We start from the raw sequence: 15,852 nt of genomic DNA on the forward strand, positions 1-15,852 counted from the left end.
GCCAGTGATGGGGCGGGCAGGGTCACCTAGCTCTGTGAGCAGTCACAGCCCATGGTATCGGCTACTGATCAGTCAGCTTGTTTATATTACGGCGCGGGAGCAGATGTAGTGGGGCCAGTCTATACTCACCTGACAGGACAAGCCGATATAGCCTGGGGGGCAGCGGCACTCCTCTACTTCGAGTGCCCGAGGGCCACCAGAGGGTCCTGGCTGGGCCACCTCCATACTGACGGCACTGATGCTGGCTGCTCGCGGCACTGAAGAAAACGTGGCCCGGACCAGAAGTTCATCCAGGTCAGCCAGCGCCATGAGCAGGTGCTCGCGGGTGGCCGGCTGACCATCGGGCCGCCGCCAAAACTCCTGGGTGGGTGTGGGGGGGAGGATGGCAAATGTGAGTAAGAACCATGGGCTTTGTCCATGGCTCTTACAGCCCTGCAGTCCCTCTGCCAAGAGGAGGATGGACAGGGTGCAGTGCGGTGGACATCAAAGCCACGATCCCTCGGGCTTAGGATGGGACAGGATCAGACCCGGCACTGGCCAAGTGCGGCTCACCTCTCGGAAGACCATCTCATAGTTCCTCCTCTCAGGGCCCCGCAGTGCTGGCTGGGAGGCCACTAGCATGATGTTGTTGCCCTGCAGATACGCCAATGGTGAGATTAGGAGGGTGCTGAAGAGGTGGTGGGTGTCCACCAGCCACAGGCTGCCCCAATTACCAGCCTCCCATCTAGCCACAGTGCCGTTCCCAAGCTCATGTGCCCAGGAGCCAGGCACCTGCCTACTGCCTTCATGCCCAGCAGCTGGACTGAAGACTAGTAGTGGCTAGCCACAGGGGAGGGGCCCAAGCCAGCTCAGCTGGGTGCTGGACTAAAGGGACCCCAAAGGAGCGTGGTTTCCACCCTCCCTGCTTCCTGCCCACCGTGGTCTCTAAGTGCTCACCATAATCTGGATGTCAGGGTCAGACAGCGGGCTGCCCTGTGGCCCAGCCGTGTAGGAGAGAGTGTACCGCAGCTTTCCACCATAGGCTGCCACCTGTGGAGAGGCACAACCGCACTGGTAAGAGGACAGCCCCCTGAGGCATTTGGCTCCCGTTGCACCCCAGCAACAGGCAGCCAGTGCTCAGCCTGTGGATACCTGGGAAGCAGACCTCCTTTGACAATCTATCTCCAGTCTCGCATAGTGAGGACCTCTTTTAGGTTTTAGGCATTTTCCCCATGCCCCACTGCCAATGGTGCCTGCCGAGAAGCCGGGAGTCTCTAAGTGCCAAAAGCAATGACAGTGACCCCCTATGGGGAGGCTGCCAAGGTTCAGAAGTTCTCAGCCCAAGGGATGGGGCTGCAGGAACACCTTGTCCTCTGGGCAAGTGGCTTCTATCTGCACAGAATCCATTCCCTCTTTCTGCAAACTTCTCCTTAAAAAACAACTTTATGGTGGGTGTGGTGGTGCACGTCTTTAATCCCAGCACTCGGGAAGCAGACGTAGGAGGATCGCCATGAGTTCAAGGCCACCCTGAGACTACACAGTGAATTCCAGGTCAGCCCTGGGCTAGAGTGAGACCCTACCTCAAACAAACAAACAAACAAACAAACAAACAAAACAACTTTATGCACATGCAGGCCATGGGATTCCAGGGAACTGCCCTTTCTCTTCCTGCTCAGTGGGGAGCAAGTCAGGTCAGGCCAATCAGCACAGCTCTGAATCAGAGTGGGGGACAGGGTTGAGTCAGGCATAGCCTGACCATGTGCACCCCAACTCCACGGGGTTGGGCCAGTGTACCTGACACCTCTTTCTTTTCTTTTCTTAATATGTTTACGTTTAATTTTATTTTATTTGAGGTAGAAGGGAAGGAGAGAGAGCTAAGTAGAGAGAATATTTATTTGAGAGAGAATAGGTGAACCAGAGCCTCCAGCTGCTGCAAATGAACTGCAGACGCATGTGCCACCTTGTGCATCTGGGTAACGTGGGTCCTGGGGAATTGAACCTGGGTCCTTTTTGCAGGTAAGTGCCTTAATTGTTAAGCCATCCTGCCACCCCCTGACACTCCTTTCTTTTGGGACAGAGGAATTCCCTTCTCCTGTCCTGAGAAGCTGGAAAATGATGCCAACTGAGGAAAAGCCCTGTGAGCCTCTGGATCCACCCATGCCTGATACCAGACATCCTTGGACCCCGCAGTTGCAAAAGCCAAAACAGTCTTTATTGCAGACAAGCCAGCTGGACTTGGACTTGGGGAGGCACGACTGGGGGAGTTCCTATGCTGACAGCAGGGGGCATACATGCAAGGAGCCGAGGCCCCAAGTCTATCCACGGGACTTTGCTCTTTCCTCAGTCACCGGGGCAGAACGTCGGCTCAGTATCCTAGAGCATCAGGCCTCGCTTACGGTCCATGTCTACGTTCACTCAGTGGGTTTGCACTTACTCAACACCTGCTGACTACAGGGCAGCCCTTGGTATCCTGGGCCCTGGGGCTGTTCTCCGCTAGCTCGGGGTGTGGTAAGGAACTCAGGGACATAATCAAATCACAACTGAAACAAGCCAGTTCGCAGCCAGTCTGGAAGAAGCTTTCTACGAAGCTGAAGGCATGTACATCCCAGGGGTGAGGGCAGAGGACGCTGGTGTGAAACACCTAGGCTCGGATTCTAGCTTTCCTGGATGTACCATCTTGGAGAAGTCTTGTAACCTCTGAGCCCTACTTTCCTCATCTGGCAACAGGAATAAAAATCATACTTTAGAGGGCATCATGAGGTGATGTACTCAGCACACTTACAGTGGTGCACTCAGCACAGAACACAGAAAACACTTCAACACTGTAATTCCTCATGACTTCCGGTGCCACCCTTGGCTCCTGTAGTCTGGCCTCACCTCACATCCCCTGGGACTGCCTGCCTGGCTGGGCCTCTGAATGCTACCCTGTGCACACTCTGAGAGGCTCTTCATCTTTTTTTTTTGAGGTAGGGTCTCACTCTAGCCCAGGCTGACCTGGAAACCACTATTTAGTCTTAGGGTGGCCTCGAACTCATGGAGATCCACCTACCTCTGCCTCCCAAGTGCTGGGATTAAAGGTGTGTGCCACCACCCCCAGCCTTGTTTAAATTTATCTGAGAGAGAAAGAAAGAGGGAGAAAGAGAGAGAGAGAGAGAGAGAAAATGGACATGCCAAGGCCTCTAGCCAGTGCAAATAAACTGCAGACACATGTGCCACCATGTGCATCTGGCTTATGTGGGTCCTGGGGAACTGAACCTGGGTCCTTTGGCTTTGCAGGCAAGTGCCTTAACAGCTAAAGCATCTCTCCAGCCAATGAATTTTTTTTTTTAAACCTAAGTGCACAGCAAACAAAAGAAAAGGAACTGTCCCGATTCCCACCCTCTAGTATTTTAGGCTTCTTTGGCCCTCTGCAGCCCTCCCACCTTCTTGTTACCTTGTCCCCCAGGAAGGCTCTGGGCAGCTGCCAATAATAGAGGCTTCCAGGAAGCAGAGAGAAGCCCTCATAGGTGAGGGAGAACTAGGACAGAAGGGTGAGTGGTGAGAGCAGGACACAGACAGAGGCCCCACCCCTGCCTGGCGGGGGCAGTCCACGCTGCTCTCTGGGTAACTTGCTTTCCCAGCTGGACTGGGCCCCCATGCTATTCTTTCTGGGCATAGTCTTGGTTGGTATTGCCTTATACCTGGTATATGTCCTTGTGGTGGGCCCCAGGATTTATGGTATACCCTGGTAAGCACCTAAAAGTGTTGTGGTTCTTTTCAAGGGTGTTGAAGATGAGAGCTTGGGTGAGTGTGCAGACCTGTCCTCCCAGCACTTGGGAGGCAGAGGAGGAGGACTGTGGCATATTCTAGACCAGCCCTGTCTATAGAGAGTTCTAGGCCAGCTAAGACTACATAAGGAGACCTGTCTTAAAGAAACAAAACAAGGGGGATTGAGCTCAGTGGTAGCAAGTGCTTGTCTAGCAAGCACAAGAACCTGGGAGGCTAAACACTGGGAAAAAAAGGAAAAAGAAAAAGAAAAAGAAATGCCTTCTATTTATTACATTCTCCAGAATGCAAGTAGACTTAGAAAATCATTTGGGGCTGGGATGTAGCTTGTTTGGCAAAGTGCTTGCCTAGCATGCACAAGGCCATGCGTTTAATCCCTAGCACTGCACAGACTGGGTGTGGTGGTGCTTGCCTCTAATCCCAGAACTCCAGAGATACAGGCAGAAGGCTCAGAAACTCAAGGTCATCCTCAGCTCTCTAAATAGCAAGTTCAAGGCTAGCCTGGGCTAGATATCATGTCTCAAAAATCAAACAAATAACCAAAAAACCTCAAGGAGTGCTGGTATGTTGCTCAGTGGTAGAGCACTTAGCTAGCGCATACAAGGCACTCAGTTGGCTCCTAGCACCAAAAATACACAAAAAATTTAAAAGTGAAGCCGGGTGTGTTGGCATGCACCTTTAATCCCAGAACTCGGGAAGCAAAGTTAGGAGGATTGCTAGAAGTTTGAGGCCACCCTGAGACTACAGAGTGAATTCCAGGTCAGCCTGAGCTAGAGTGAGACCCTACCTTGGGGAAAAAAAAAAAAGAATTAAAAGCGAGCTAGACATAGGGCTGTGTGCCTGATGTAACAGCATTTGGGAGTGTGAGGCAGGAGGAACCTGAGCTTGAGGCCAGCTTGAGTTACGAAATGAGATCCTGCCTCAAAAAAATGCCATTCTAGAATTGAGTTGGTATAGCAGCAAGAAGTTAAAGGGACCTTGGAGATCAATCATAGTCCCGTCGTGTCGGGAACCATGAGCCTCGTTCAGAAGGAACTGAAGTCTAATGAGCATTGGGGGTTCCCTCGGTGAATGATTTGGTACATACCTGAGAGCCTGCTGGAGAAGACAGAGAAGCGAACGAGGAGGAAGAGGAGGAGGAGGAGGAGAGGGGACCTGCTCGGAGAGCAGCGGGCTGGGGCCGGAGCCCACGAGGCGGCGGTTGGGGGCGGGCTGCAAAACTGGCAAGGAGCTGCCAGATCTCAGCATCCATCCGCCTCTGGGCCTCATCTGCCTGGGGGACCGGGATAGGAAAGATGAAGGACAGCACTGGAAGGACAGGATGCCCACAGGCTCTGCTCTGCCCTAGGCTGTACCAGACCTAGAGTCCCCTTGCCCGGTACCACCTGTGTGCCCATGTTGATGCCACTGCTTGGCCTTCTCACTCCAGGACTGCTGAGGAGGAACCCTGCTGGGGGTGCCCAGCAAGGAAAGGCAGACAGCTTTGTGAAGCTAAGGACAGTAATGTTGGCAAGTGCCATGTTGGATGAGGAGGGGCTGCCCATAGCACAGTTGAAGCCATCCATGGCTCTGGAGTGTTTGTGGGGCACTGGAGTGGGCTGGGCAGCAGGTTGGGCCTAGACAGGCAGGGCAAAGTTGACCCAGGAGAGTCAGTGTCTTGATTTAAGCCTGCTCCCTGGGGACCCAGACATAGCCTGACTTTGCCAGGTCCTGGGTTACCTGTGATGCCCGCTGTGCCCTGTCTTTGCCCTTTGGGGTCCCCAGGATCTTCCTGGCTGTCACAGCTGCCCGCCACTGCTCCTCTGAGAGGGACGTACGGTTCTGATGGGGTGGAAGTCATAGGCCAATTCACTATGGGCATGGTGGCAGCAAGGCCACGTTGCCTGAGGAAAGATGCATGCTCCCACCTGGAGTGGGCACACAGGGTTACGCCAGGCAGAGGGTGGAGCACGTGCATGTATGTGTGTGGTTAATGATGGCGACTCACAGGGCAGTATCAGAGGAAACACCATGCTGATTAGCACCCAGTTAGCTTCTCTGCCACCTGACCTCATTCGACACCAGGGCCAGGGCACAGAGCAGCACACACCTCTCTGGGGTCCCCAAGTGACACTGTATGGCCTGATACCAGGGACCAGCAGGTACCACCTGAGTTGCACACACAGACCTGTCTTTTCTGGGGCACTGGGCATCACCCTCACAGGGCTGAGGGGAGCCACGAACACACCATGCATGGCAGCCCCACTTCACACCACTCTACAAAGATGTACCTGGTGAGCCCGGCGCATCCGTGCGAAGTAAGCCTCCCCCTGTGGGGCACGGAGAAGAGCCAAGGAAGGAGACAGAGAAAAGTCTGAGGGCTGAAGACGAGCAGCAGGAAGGTGGCCAGGAGAGAAGAATGGAGAGGGAGACGACGCAGAGGGGAAGCCAGCCCAGCCACAGGGCTGAACACCAGGCTCTGACCAAGGAGCAAGGGACAAGCCTCCTCAGAGGCTCCTGAGTGTCCTAGGGTGCAGGAGCTCAGCCTATGGGGACTCCTGTGCCAAACCCTGTAGCCATGGCAACTTGACCCCATGTGGCTGTCAGGCTGTCCTGGAGTCCACCTCCCAAGCACCCTCTCCCCACCAACAATACCATCCCTGGTACCACGGTCCTCCCAGGCGATGGTACTTCAGAAGAGACAGGCTTTCTCTGTCTAACAGAGCACTTTAAGGGTAATTCTGACCTAAGAGCAAATTCTGCTGTTGTTGCCCACTAGCTGTGGACCTTGGGTCATTTGCTCATCCTCTGTGGCCTTGCTCTTTTCTCCACTAGGAAACAGGGAAGTTGGTGATAGCTGGCTCAAAAAATTGCAACTTGTGATGTGTAAGTGCTTGAAGCAATGTCAAGCATGTACTCACAACTTAATAAAATCTATGAGGTGCTGGGGAGATGGCTCAGTTGTTGAAGGTGCTTGCTTGCAAAGCCTACTGGCTTGGGTTCAATTCCCCAGTACCCACATAAAGCCAGATGCACAAAGTGGTACATGTGTCTCGAGTTCATTTGCAGTGACAAGAGGCCAAGGTCTTTCACACACAAGCGTGTGTGTACACACACACAACACACATAATTTTTTATTTTTTTTTAGCCCAGGCTGACTTGGAATTCACTAGGTAGTCTCAGGCTGACCTCGAATTCATGGTGATCTTACTACCTCAGCCTCCTGAGTGCTGGGATTAAAGGCCTGCGCCACCACACCAGGCAATAAGATTTAAATTTTTTTTTTTTTTGTTTTTCAAGGTAGGGTCTCACTCTAGCCCAGGCTGACCTGGAATTCACTATGGAGTCTCAGGGTGGCCTTAAACTCATGGCAATCCTCCTACCTCTGCCTCCCAAGTGCTGGAATTAAAGGTGTACCCCATCATGCCTGGATTAAAATACACACACACACACACACACACACATTTTGGTTTTTCAAGGTAGGGTTTTACTCTAGCCCAGGCTGACCTGGAATTCACTCTGTATTCTCAGGGTGGCCTTGAACTCACAGCAATACTCCTACCTCTGCCTCCCAAGTGTTGGGATTAAAGGCATGCGCCACCACGCCCGGCTTGAAAAATAGCAAAAAAATATATATATATATATCTGCAAGGGTTGGGAGTTAGCTCAGGGGTAGAACACTTGCTTAGCAAGTACCAAGGCCCTGGGTTCAGTTCCTGGCATGGTAAAGAAAGTTATCATAAGAATCCCCATGCAAGCACCCAGCAACCGGTGCGCAGCACAGGGGAACGACTCTGGAACCATCTCACTATTGTGTTGAGGCCTGAGATCTCAGTCAGCTGAACGCTCATCATGTGCCAAGCATGATCTAATCCTCCCAGCTACACCAGAGCTAGACAGTGTCAGAAGGTGCCCAGCTGGTGGACTGCACAGCTGAGCTGTAGCCTCAGGTCTACTGGACCCGAGGGCCACACACTGCACGATATGGCAGTCACGTGGCAGACCGTGGACTCATGTCCGAGTCTCTGTTGGCTGCGAGCTGGCACCCACAGAGGGGCTGCAGCCCCTACTCATGTCCCACCTTGTCTCCTTGGAATGTCTCTGGCAGCTGCCAGTAGAAGGACTCATGGCCGAGGTGGGCGAAGTTGCTGAAAGAGAGCTGGGCGCCATCGGGCACTGGTTCCACAGTGAAGCCTCCTGTCAGACGGCTGTTGCGCTGCGGGTTCACCAGGGCAAAGCCCTGGAAGTCCCCAGGGGCAAAGTGGGTGGAGATCTGGCAGCAGAAGGAGGAAGAGGGTCAGCTAGGCAAGGAATTAGGTACCTCAGGGTGGGACAGGGCACGGAGAGTTTCATAGTAGAGCACGGGGGTTTGTTGAAACCAGGCTGGGAGAGAAATGATGAGAGCAGGGGCTGCGCTTAGCACTGAGACGGGCAATATTGGAGCCTGGAGCTGGATACTCCCTGGGCAGCTGGAACCCAGCTAGGACCGTGCTCCAAGACCTACTGGGAGTGGTGGGCAGACCGGGTCTTACCAGGTGACGTGTGTAGGAGGAGCTGGCACACTTCTGGGTGACACCCATGCAGAAGCAAGGCAGGCAGCCTTTGGGGTTGCTGGCACTCAGATGGAAGTGGTCAGGCCTGCAGCGGCTGCAGGTGAGGCCTTCCACGTGAGCCTGCGGTGGATGGACAGAAAGCTGTGTGGGGACTTGGGGGAGGCCTCCTGCACCCGAGCAACCTTCTGAGGCCAACCTTCTCAGTCACGTTTGGTGGTTCTAGACCACCCTGGCTCCCTCACCCCCATGGCCAGGCCCCAGCCCCCTCAGGTGCCATGTGACTTGTCTACAGGCGACACGGGGGCGGGGCTGCGGACTGACCTTGCACTGGCACTGACCAGCAGCATCGCACTGGCTGCTGACGCTACCGTGGGGGTCACAGGCACAACCCGGCACCTCTGGCACCTGGTCATCTCCTGAAGTGGAAGGAAGATGCAGCTGTCGTCCCCAATCCTACCCCCAAGCACTCACATTCCCACTGTTCTCTGGGCGTCTCGGTCAGCAGCGAGAGGGTGCTGCTGCCTACTTCTGAGGATACGGAGGCTGACGCTCAGAGAGGCAAAGCCATGGCTAGTTTGATGGTTCAATAGGTAAAGTGCTTGCTACGCAAGCATAAGGACCTCAAAGCCAACCTCCAACACCCACATAAAAAATGTTAGGGGGGCTAGAGAGGTGGCTTAGCGGTTAAGCGCTTGCCTGTGAAGCCTAAGGACCCTAGTTCAAGGCCCAATTCCCCAGGACCCACGCAAAACAGATGCACAAGGTGGTGCATGCACCTGGAGTTCGTTTGTAGTGGCTGGAGGCCCTGGTGTGCTCATTCTCTCTCTCTCTCTTTCTCTGTCTGTTGCTCTCAAATAAATAAATAAAAATAAACAAAAAATATGTTAGGGGTGCTGGAGAGATGGCTTAGTGGTTAAGGTGCTTGCCTGCAAAGCCTAAGGACCCAGGTTCAATTCCCCCATACCCACATAAGCCAGATGCACAAGGTGGCACATGTTTCTGGAGCTTGTTTGCAATGGCTAGAGGCCCCGGTGCACCCATTCTCTTTCCCTCTCCCTCTAATAAATAAACAAATAAAATATTTTTTTTTAAAAAAGGAAACAATGTTAGGCATGGCGGTGGCATGTCCCTAAAACACCAACCTTGGGAGACAGAGACAGAAAAATCCCTGAGGCTCACTGGCTAGGTAGTCTAGCTGAAAAGGTGAGCGCCAGGTACAGTGAAAGACCTTGTCTCTAAAAACGAGGTGAAAAAGAAAGGAAAAAAAAAAAAATGAGGCACAGCCAGGTATGATGGTGCACGCCTTTAGTTCTAGTACTTGGGGGGAGGCAGAGGTAGGAGGATTGCCATGAGTTCCAGGCCTACTTGGGGCTACAGAGTGTGTTCCAGGTCAGCCTGAACTAAAGTGAGACCATGCTTAAGAAAAAAAAAAAAAAAAAAAAAAAAAAGCCAGGTGTGGTGTCGCACGCCTTTAATCCCAGCACTCGGGAGGCAAAGGTAGGAGGATCACCATCCTGAGATTACATAGTGAATTCCAGATCAGCCTGAGCGAGAATGAGACCTACCTCAGAAAACCAGAAAAAAAAAAAAGGAAGACACCCATGGTTGACTTCTGTCTTCCATATGCACTTCATGCCTATATAACATGCAGGCATAGCCCACCATATATGTGTGTGTATACATAAATATATATAAATTAATTTTTTTGAATTTTATTGTAGGGTATTATAGAGTTTAAGAGAAAGAAAGAAAGCAAAACTCCTGTAAAATAGGAGGGGTCTCAAGTGGGTAATCCCTGTTGTTTTTTTTTTAATTTATTTTATGATTTATTTATTTGAGGCGGGGACAGATAAGAGAATGAGTGCATCAGGGCTTCCAGCCACTGCAAACGATTCATGCACCATCTTGTGCATCTGGCTTACGTGGGTCCTGGGGAACCAAGCCTCGAACCAGGGTCCTTAGGCTTCACAGGCAAGCGCTTAACCGCTAAGCGCTTAACCATCTCTCCAGCCCCGTTTTGTTTTTAAAAGATAATGCCACCTAGACTTGGTCCTAGGAGAGCAGAGCCCTGCCTGTCCTAGCTCCACCCCTGGGGACTGGGCAGCCCCACATCAGTGCCTTCCCATCCCTGCAACTCTACTCACTGCGGCATGGCTGTCCCTGGCTGGGGTTGCCATAGTAACCTGGGGCACACCTACAGAGAGAGAAGGCAGAGTTGTGGGGAGCCCAGGGTCTGGGGTTGAGCTCAATGACCCCATGGTGTGGCAAGAAACCCACCCGCCTAGCACACCCACTTCACAGATGAGGAGACAGGAGAGAAGGGCAGCAGCAGCCCAAGCCCAGCTGAAGGGTCAAGAGTGATGGACATGGTGGGGAGACTGGGCTGGGTGGACTGGGGTGCGGGGAGATTGGGCTGGGAGGTGGGCTGCAGGATGCAGCTACTGAGCAGGGGAGTTGGCTGCATTTAAAAGGAAGGGCAGGGGTTTGCTGGCTGGGGCTCACGGAGGCTTCTTAGGCCCTCCTGGGAATGGGCCTCCCTGCCACCCGCCTTACCTCTCGCAGTGACGCCCACTGTGACCTGGTGAGCATGAGTCACAGGTGGGGTGACCATCTGTGTCCAGGAAGCAAGTGTGGGCGGCCCTGAGAAGACGAGGGGAAAGCATCCGTGAGTGAGGCAGGGACTCCTCCTCCTGGACCCTCCCTCAGCCCAGAGGGGTCCAGAAAGGAGGAGAGGAGGGGAGGGGAGGGAGAGAAGAGGAGAGTATCTGGAGCTCCAGTGCCCCGTCTTGCTCAGGGGATAAGGTGGGTGCGCTGCTCCCCTCTGAGGAAAGTGATGCTCTCAAAGGGAGAGGCTTCTTCCACTGGGCACACACTAAGCAGGTCACAGCCAGATTTAACCACTGCCTCCTTTCACCAGGACCTGGGGGGAGAGGGTGGGCACTTTAGGGAGAGGGGCAGGGCTCCTGACTCACTGGCCAGCAGCAGGCGCTCCGTAGCATGGGCAGGGCTGGCAGTCCTGCGGTGTGCCCTGCTGGGCATCTCCATAGTATCCTGGCTGGCACTGCTCACAGCGAGCACCTGCTGTATGGTGCTGGCAGCCCTGGAAGGACAGAGGGCAGGTTTCAGCCGGGTAGGTGCCACCCCCAAGGTAAGGGCTCCCTGGCGACTGGGAGGAAGGGCATGGGACTCACCTGGCAGGCACCCGACTCAGGCTCACAGACCTCTGAGTGGCCATGGCAGCTGCAGCGCTCACAGGTGCCAAGGTAGAGTCCACTGGGCATGCGTGTATAGCCTGTGTCACAGTCCTGGGGGTGAAAAGATAGTGGGGGCAGGTACTGGGGAGGTGAGGAGAGCCAAAGGAGGAGCTGGGGAACACTGCAGGAAGCGGGGGGGGGCAGCTGGTTGGAGAGGTGGGAGGTCTGGACTCACCTGACAGGAAGGGCCGCGGTACCCGGGTGGGCAGGTACATTGCTCCACTTCCAGCGCAAGGTCCTGGCCGGTGTTTTCAGGCACAGCCACATCCATGCTGATGCCGGAGACCCTGGGCATCACGAAACCCATCGTTTAGGGGTGCTTGCTCTGCATCTATTGCGCCTGGAGTCCTAGGCTCCATACAGCACTAAGTCCTCCTGACAGCTTTGACTGGGTTCCTGCTTTGCTCCTTCCCTTCTTTCTTATTATTAGCAACACATTTTACATGGATACATCATGTGTTGGTACCTTCTTTTCCCTCGTCCCTGCCCCCAGTCCGCTGGGGGTCCTCCTCATTGGGGTTGCAGGTATTCCCCATGGGATTATGGGTTATGTGTGTGGGAGCAGCAGTTCTGGGGGGGGGTGCTTTGCTTCTGTCAAACCCGACCCAAGGCTAGCCTGTCTGGAGGCAGCAGAGTGCTCTCCACTTTACAGACAGGGCAGCGTTGCTGATCTGCCTGCACCGTGCTTAGCCTTTCCTGCCCTGGCCCCAGGCACCTGCTCTCAGCCTGCTGCTGGGTGTAGGATGCCCGGATGAGGAGGGCATCAATGCCCGCCAGCGCCATCAGCAGGTGCTCCCGTGTGGCAGGCTGTCCATCAGGCCGTTGCCAGGCTTGCTGTCAAGAGAAGAACCCGTGTGCTTATCCCTGCCGTCCTGGGTGCTGGCACTCCAGCAGGGAGGAGCAGGAGGGCTGCTCACCTCACGGAAGGGCACGGTGAAGTCACTGGGCTGGCCAGGCACAGGGTCCCTGGAGGCGTGGTGCTCCAGGAAGATGCCATTGCCCTGCAGCACCACCAGCGGTTGCCTGTGCAGGGACGGGGAGCCGGGGTGGGGCCTCTGCGTCACGGTGAACCGAAGCTCTCCTCCGTAGGAGGTCACCTGGGGCAGGAGTGGGCCAGTGCTCAGCAAGGGACCCTTCAGGTCCTGCTGCTGCAAATGCCAGGGTCTCCCCATGGTATCTTATCCTCCCGAGGCTTCCAACCCTAGCTTCCAAGCCCCTGCTGTGATGTCCCTTCGCCTTGCCCACCTTGTCCCCTCGGAAGCTCGAGGGAAGGTTCCAGAAGTATGGTCCAGTCAGGAGGCTATGGAAGGAGGAGAAAAGCAGCTCTCCGGGCACAGGGGATGAAATACCCTCACTGGTGGTGTGGGTACCTGCAGCGTTGGTCAGGGTGAACTGGGTAGGTTCCTCAGAGGCTCCAAGCACCTAGGAGTGGGGAATACAGGTGTGGGGTGGTGACAAGGGACCAGGCCTTGTTTCCTCCAGCCCTGAGCATGGCCGCCTCACCCGCCTCCTGTGTGTACCTGGGCACGGTTCCAGGTGGAACTGCTACAGTGCCGACTGACCCCCATGCAGAAACACTTGAGGCAGCCGTCGGGGTTCCGAGCACTCAGGTGGAAAGAGCCATCCGCACACTCATTGCACAGGCGCCCCACCACGTTGTTCTGTAGACACAGAGCCGGGAGCTGCAGGACAGCCGCGGGAGGGGCCACCTGGGGCCTGCAGGTGAGCCGACCCCACTCTAGGTAGGACTCAGAGCCCAGGAGCACCATGGAAAGTCCGCGTGTGTGGGAAGTATCACCATCACAACAATGACTGGTCATGATGTAACTCGTTTTTCCTCCCCCCAAGCCCCCCATTCACTGCGAGGGGGCCCACAAATAAGTTTAGATTTGAAACCACTTAAAACAGTAACTGTGGGCTGGAGAGACGAATCAGTGGTTAAGGCGCTTGCCTGCGAAGCCTGATGACCTGGGTTCGATGTCCCAGTGCCCACATAAAGCCAGATACACAGTGGTGCATACATCTGGAGTTTGTCTGCATTGGTTGGAAGCCCTGGCACACCCATTCTCTCTCTCTCTCTGTGTCTTTTTCTTTTGAGGTAGGGTCTTTGCTCTATCCCAGGCTGACCTGGAATTCACTATGTAGTCTCAGGGTGGCCTTGGACTCACAGTGATCCTACTTCTGCCTCCCCAGTGCTGGAATTAAAGGCATGCACTACCATGCCTGGCATACCCATTCTCTCTATCTCTCTGACTCTCTTCTCTCTCTCTCTCTTTTCTTGCAAATAAATAAAAATAATTTTAAAAAATCATAATTGCTACAATATATAGGGTATTTCGTGGAATGTGTTAGATCCTCCACAGCCATCACCAAACTTAACTCTCATGAAGCCTTGAGAGGGAGGTTAGGAGCTCTCCACCCTTCTCATGGGAAAGGGGAAGCTGTGGCCACTCAACATGGTGGGATTTAAGACCGAAAGTGCCTGGCTGCCAAGTCTGTCCAGTTCTTTCCTCCTTTGACGGCTGATTTTCCCACCGTTCATACGAGTTCCCCTCCCAGCCTCTGTTTCCTCATCTATACATCAGGGCTGCTGCAACTACATCCGTGGTGAGCGTGAGGCCTGACGGAGCATGATGAAGGTGAGGGCTCCATCCAGGGGCAACAGCCACAGAAAGCACAACTGAGGCTTGAACTCAGGGCAGCTCGCTCTTTAACCGATGCTCCCGCCCGAGGCCAGGCCACCCCTCGCGGTGTGGAAGACCAGCCAGCCAGGCCCACGGGCCTCAGGCGCAGCTGCCACCCGCTAGCCAAAGCGTATCCTCCCCCGGCCCCATCACCCCACGGTGGTGCCAGGCCCAGGCCACTGGTGTGCGGGTCAGCACACTCACTTTACAGCGGCAGGCCTCTCCCACGGTGCCTGTGCTGCCCCGCTCATCGCAACGCACGATCTCCTGGTCTGGGGATACAAGAGGGTGTTAGGCGTGTGGGTAGAACAGACAGAGAGTGAAGTGGTTCCCCGGGGTTCTTGGGGCGTGGGCTGGACTCTGAAGAGGGAAGATCCCACCCCGTAGGAGAGGCAGCTGAGATACTCACTGGTGGGCCTGCACTTGCCACTTGGCTGGATGGGGTTGCCCTCATACCCAGGGGCACAGCTGGAGGAGAGAACACTTTCAGTGGCAATGCTGTGCCCGGCCCCAGACATCAATGACCCCTTACTGCCCTGCCGGTTCCTGCTCACCTCTCACAGCGGCGGCCTGTGTAACCTGGGGCACACGCATCACACGTGGCCTGGCCATCCGTGTCCAAAAAGCAAGTGTCTGAGAACCTGTGGGGATCAAGTGGGCAGGGCGTTAGGGCACGCAGGGGTCACTCCAGACATACCACTGTGAGACATGGCTGTGGTCCACGTAGACAAATGCAAGGAGGCATGATGCTATCTCCCAGCCCAGTCCTTTGTTATTATGTTAGTCTCTCAATCCAGGCTAACCCAGAACTCCCTCTGCAACCTCAAAAGTCTGTAGGAAGGCAGATGGGCCCATTATACAGAAAGAAAAACTGAGATAGCTGGACAGATGGCCTAGTGGTTAAGGCACTCCCAACAAAGCGAAAGGACCCAGGTTGGGTTCCCCAGCACCCACATACAGCAAGATGCACAATGTGGTACACACATCTGGAGTTCGTTTGCAGTGGTTAGAGACCCTGGTGTGCCCATTCTCCTTTTCTATCTATCTGCCTCTCCCCTCCTCAAATAATTAAACAAAATAAAAATTAAATAAAGAAAGGGACCTTTAATCCCAGCACTGAGGAAGCAGAGGTAGGAGGATTGCTGTGAGTTTGAGGCCGCCCTGAGACTACATAGTGAATTCCAGGTCAGCCTGGGCTAGAGTGAGACCCTACCTTGAAAAATTGAAAAACCAAAGGTTGAGGATTGAAATCCACATGGAGTTCCCGCCTCCCTGCCTAGAGCATGTTCCCAGACTGTGGCACTGTCCTACCAAGCTGGTTCTGACCTTCGAGAGGCATCAATGTACGGGCAGGGGCAGGGCCGGCAGGCGGTGGCTGTGCCCTTTGTAGCGTCTCCAAAGAAGCCAGCCTTGCACTTGTTACACTGTGGTCCCTCCGTGTTGTGTTGGCAGTTCTAGGAAGGAAAGGGCAGGGAGTGGCTCAGGCTGTACAGAGCAAAACTAAGTGAGATGGGCTTTAGAATGTTCCAGAGCTTTGCAGATGGGAGCATGTGTCTATGTCACCTGGTGATGGGAGCCCAACACAAATGTGGCAGCCTGTTGCCATTGACGCTTCCAAGTAACCACCTGATACAGATC

At 54.4% G+C, this 15,852-nt stretch overlaps 1 protein-coding gene across 1 annotated transcript in view; it reads right to left on the minus strand.

The window, feature by feature from the left end:
• Hspg2 (heparan sulfate proteoglycan 2) overlaps window positions 1-15,852 on the minus strand; it is a 127,803-nt gene that overhangs the window by 50,155 nt on the left and 61,796 nt on the right. Inside the window, exons 18-36 of the mRNA XM_045149090.1 lie at window positions 15,541-15,668; window positions 14,769-14,855; window positions 14,624-14,682; window positions 14,419-14,486; window positions 13,051-13,191; window positions 12,776-12,952; window positions 12,448-12,627; window positions 12,246-12,364; window positions 11,706-11,817; window positions 11,468-11,581; window positions 11,249-11,376; window positions 10,830-10,916; window positions 10,421-10,470; window positions 8,598-8,692; window positions 8,256-8,396; window positions 7,805-7,996; window positions 937-1,029; window positions 553-633; window positions 130-360 (exon numbers count right to left, since the gene is read on the minus strand). Coding sequence (XP_045005025.1) covers window positions 130-360; window positions 553-633; window positions 937-1,029; window positions 7,805-7,996; window positions 8,256-8,396; window positions 8,598-8,692; window positions 10,421-10,470; window positions 10,830-10,916; window positions 11,249-11,376; window positions 11,468-11,581; window positions 11,706-11,817; window positions 12,246-12,364; window positions 12,448-12,627; window positions 12,776-12,952; window positions 13,051-13,191; window positions 14,419-14,486; window positions 14,624-14,682; window positions 14,769-14,855; window positions 15,541-15,668 — 2,283 coding nt within the window. The remainder of the gene's footprint in view (window positions 1-129; window positions 361-552; window positions 634-936; window positions 1,030-7,804; window positions 7,997-8,255; window positions 8,397-8,597; window positions 8,693-10,420; window positions 10,471-10,829; window positions 10,917-11,248; window positions 11,377-11,467; window positions 11,582-11,705; window positions 11,818-12,245; window positions 12,365-12,447; window positions 12,628-12,775; window positions 12,953-13,050; window positions 13,192-14,418; window positions 14,487-14,623; window positions 14,683-14,768; window positions 14,856-15,540; window positions 15,669-15,852) is intronic.

This window comes from Jaculus jaculus, chromosome 5 (assembly GCF_020740685.1).
Source record: "Jaculus jaculus isolate mJacJac1 chromosome 5, mJacJac1.mat.Y.cur, whole genome shotgun sequence".
NCBI classification, from domain to species: domain Eukaryota; kingdom Metazoa; phylum Chordata; class Mammalia; order Rodentia; family Dipodidae; genus Jaculus; species Jaculus jaculus.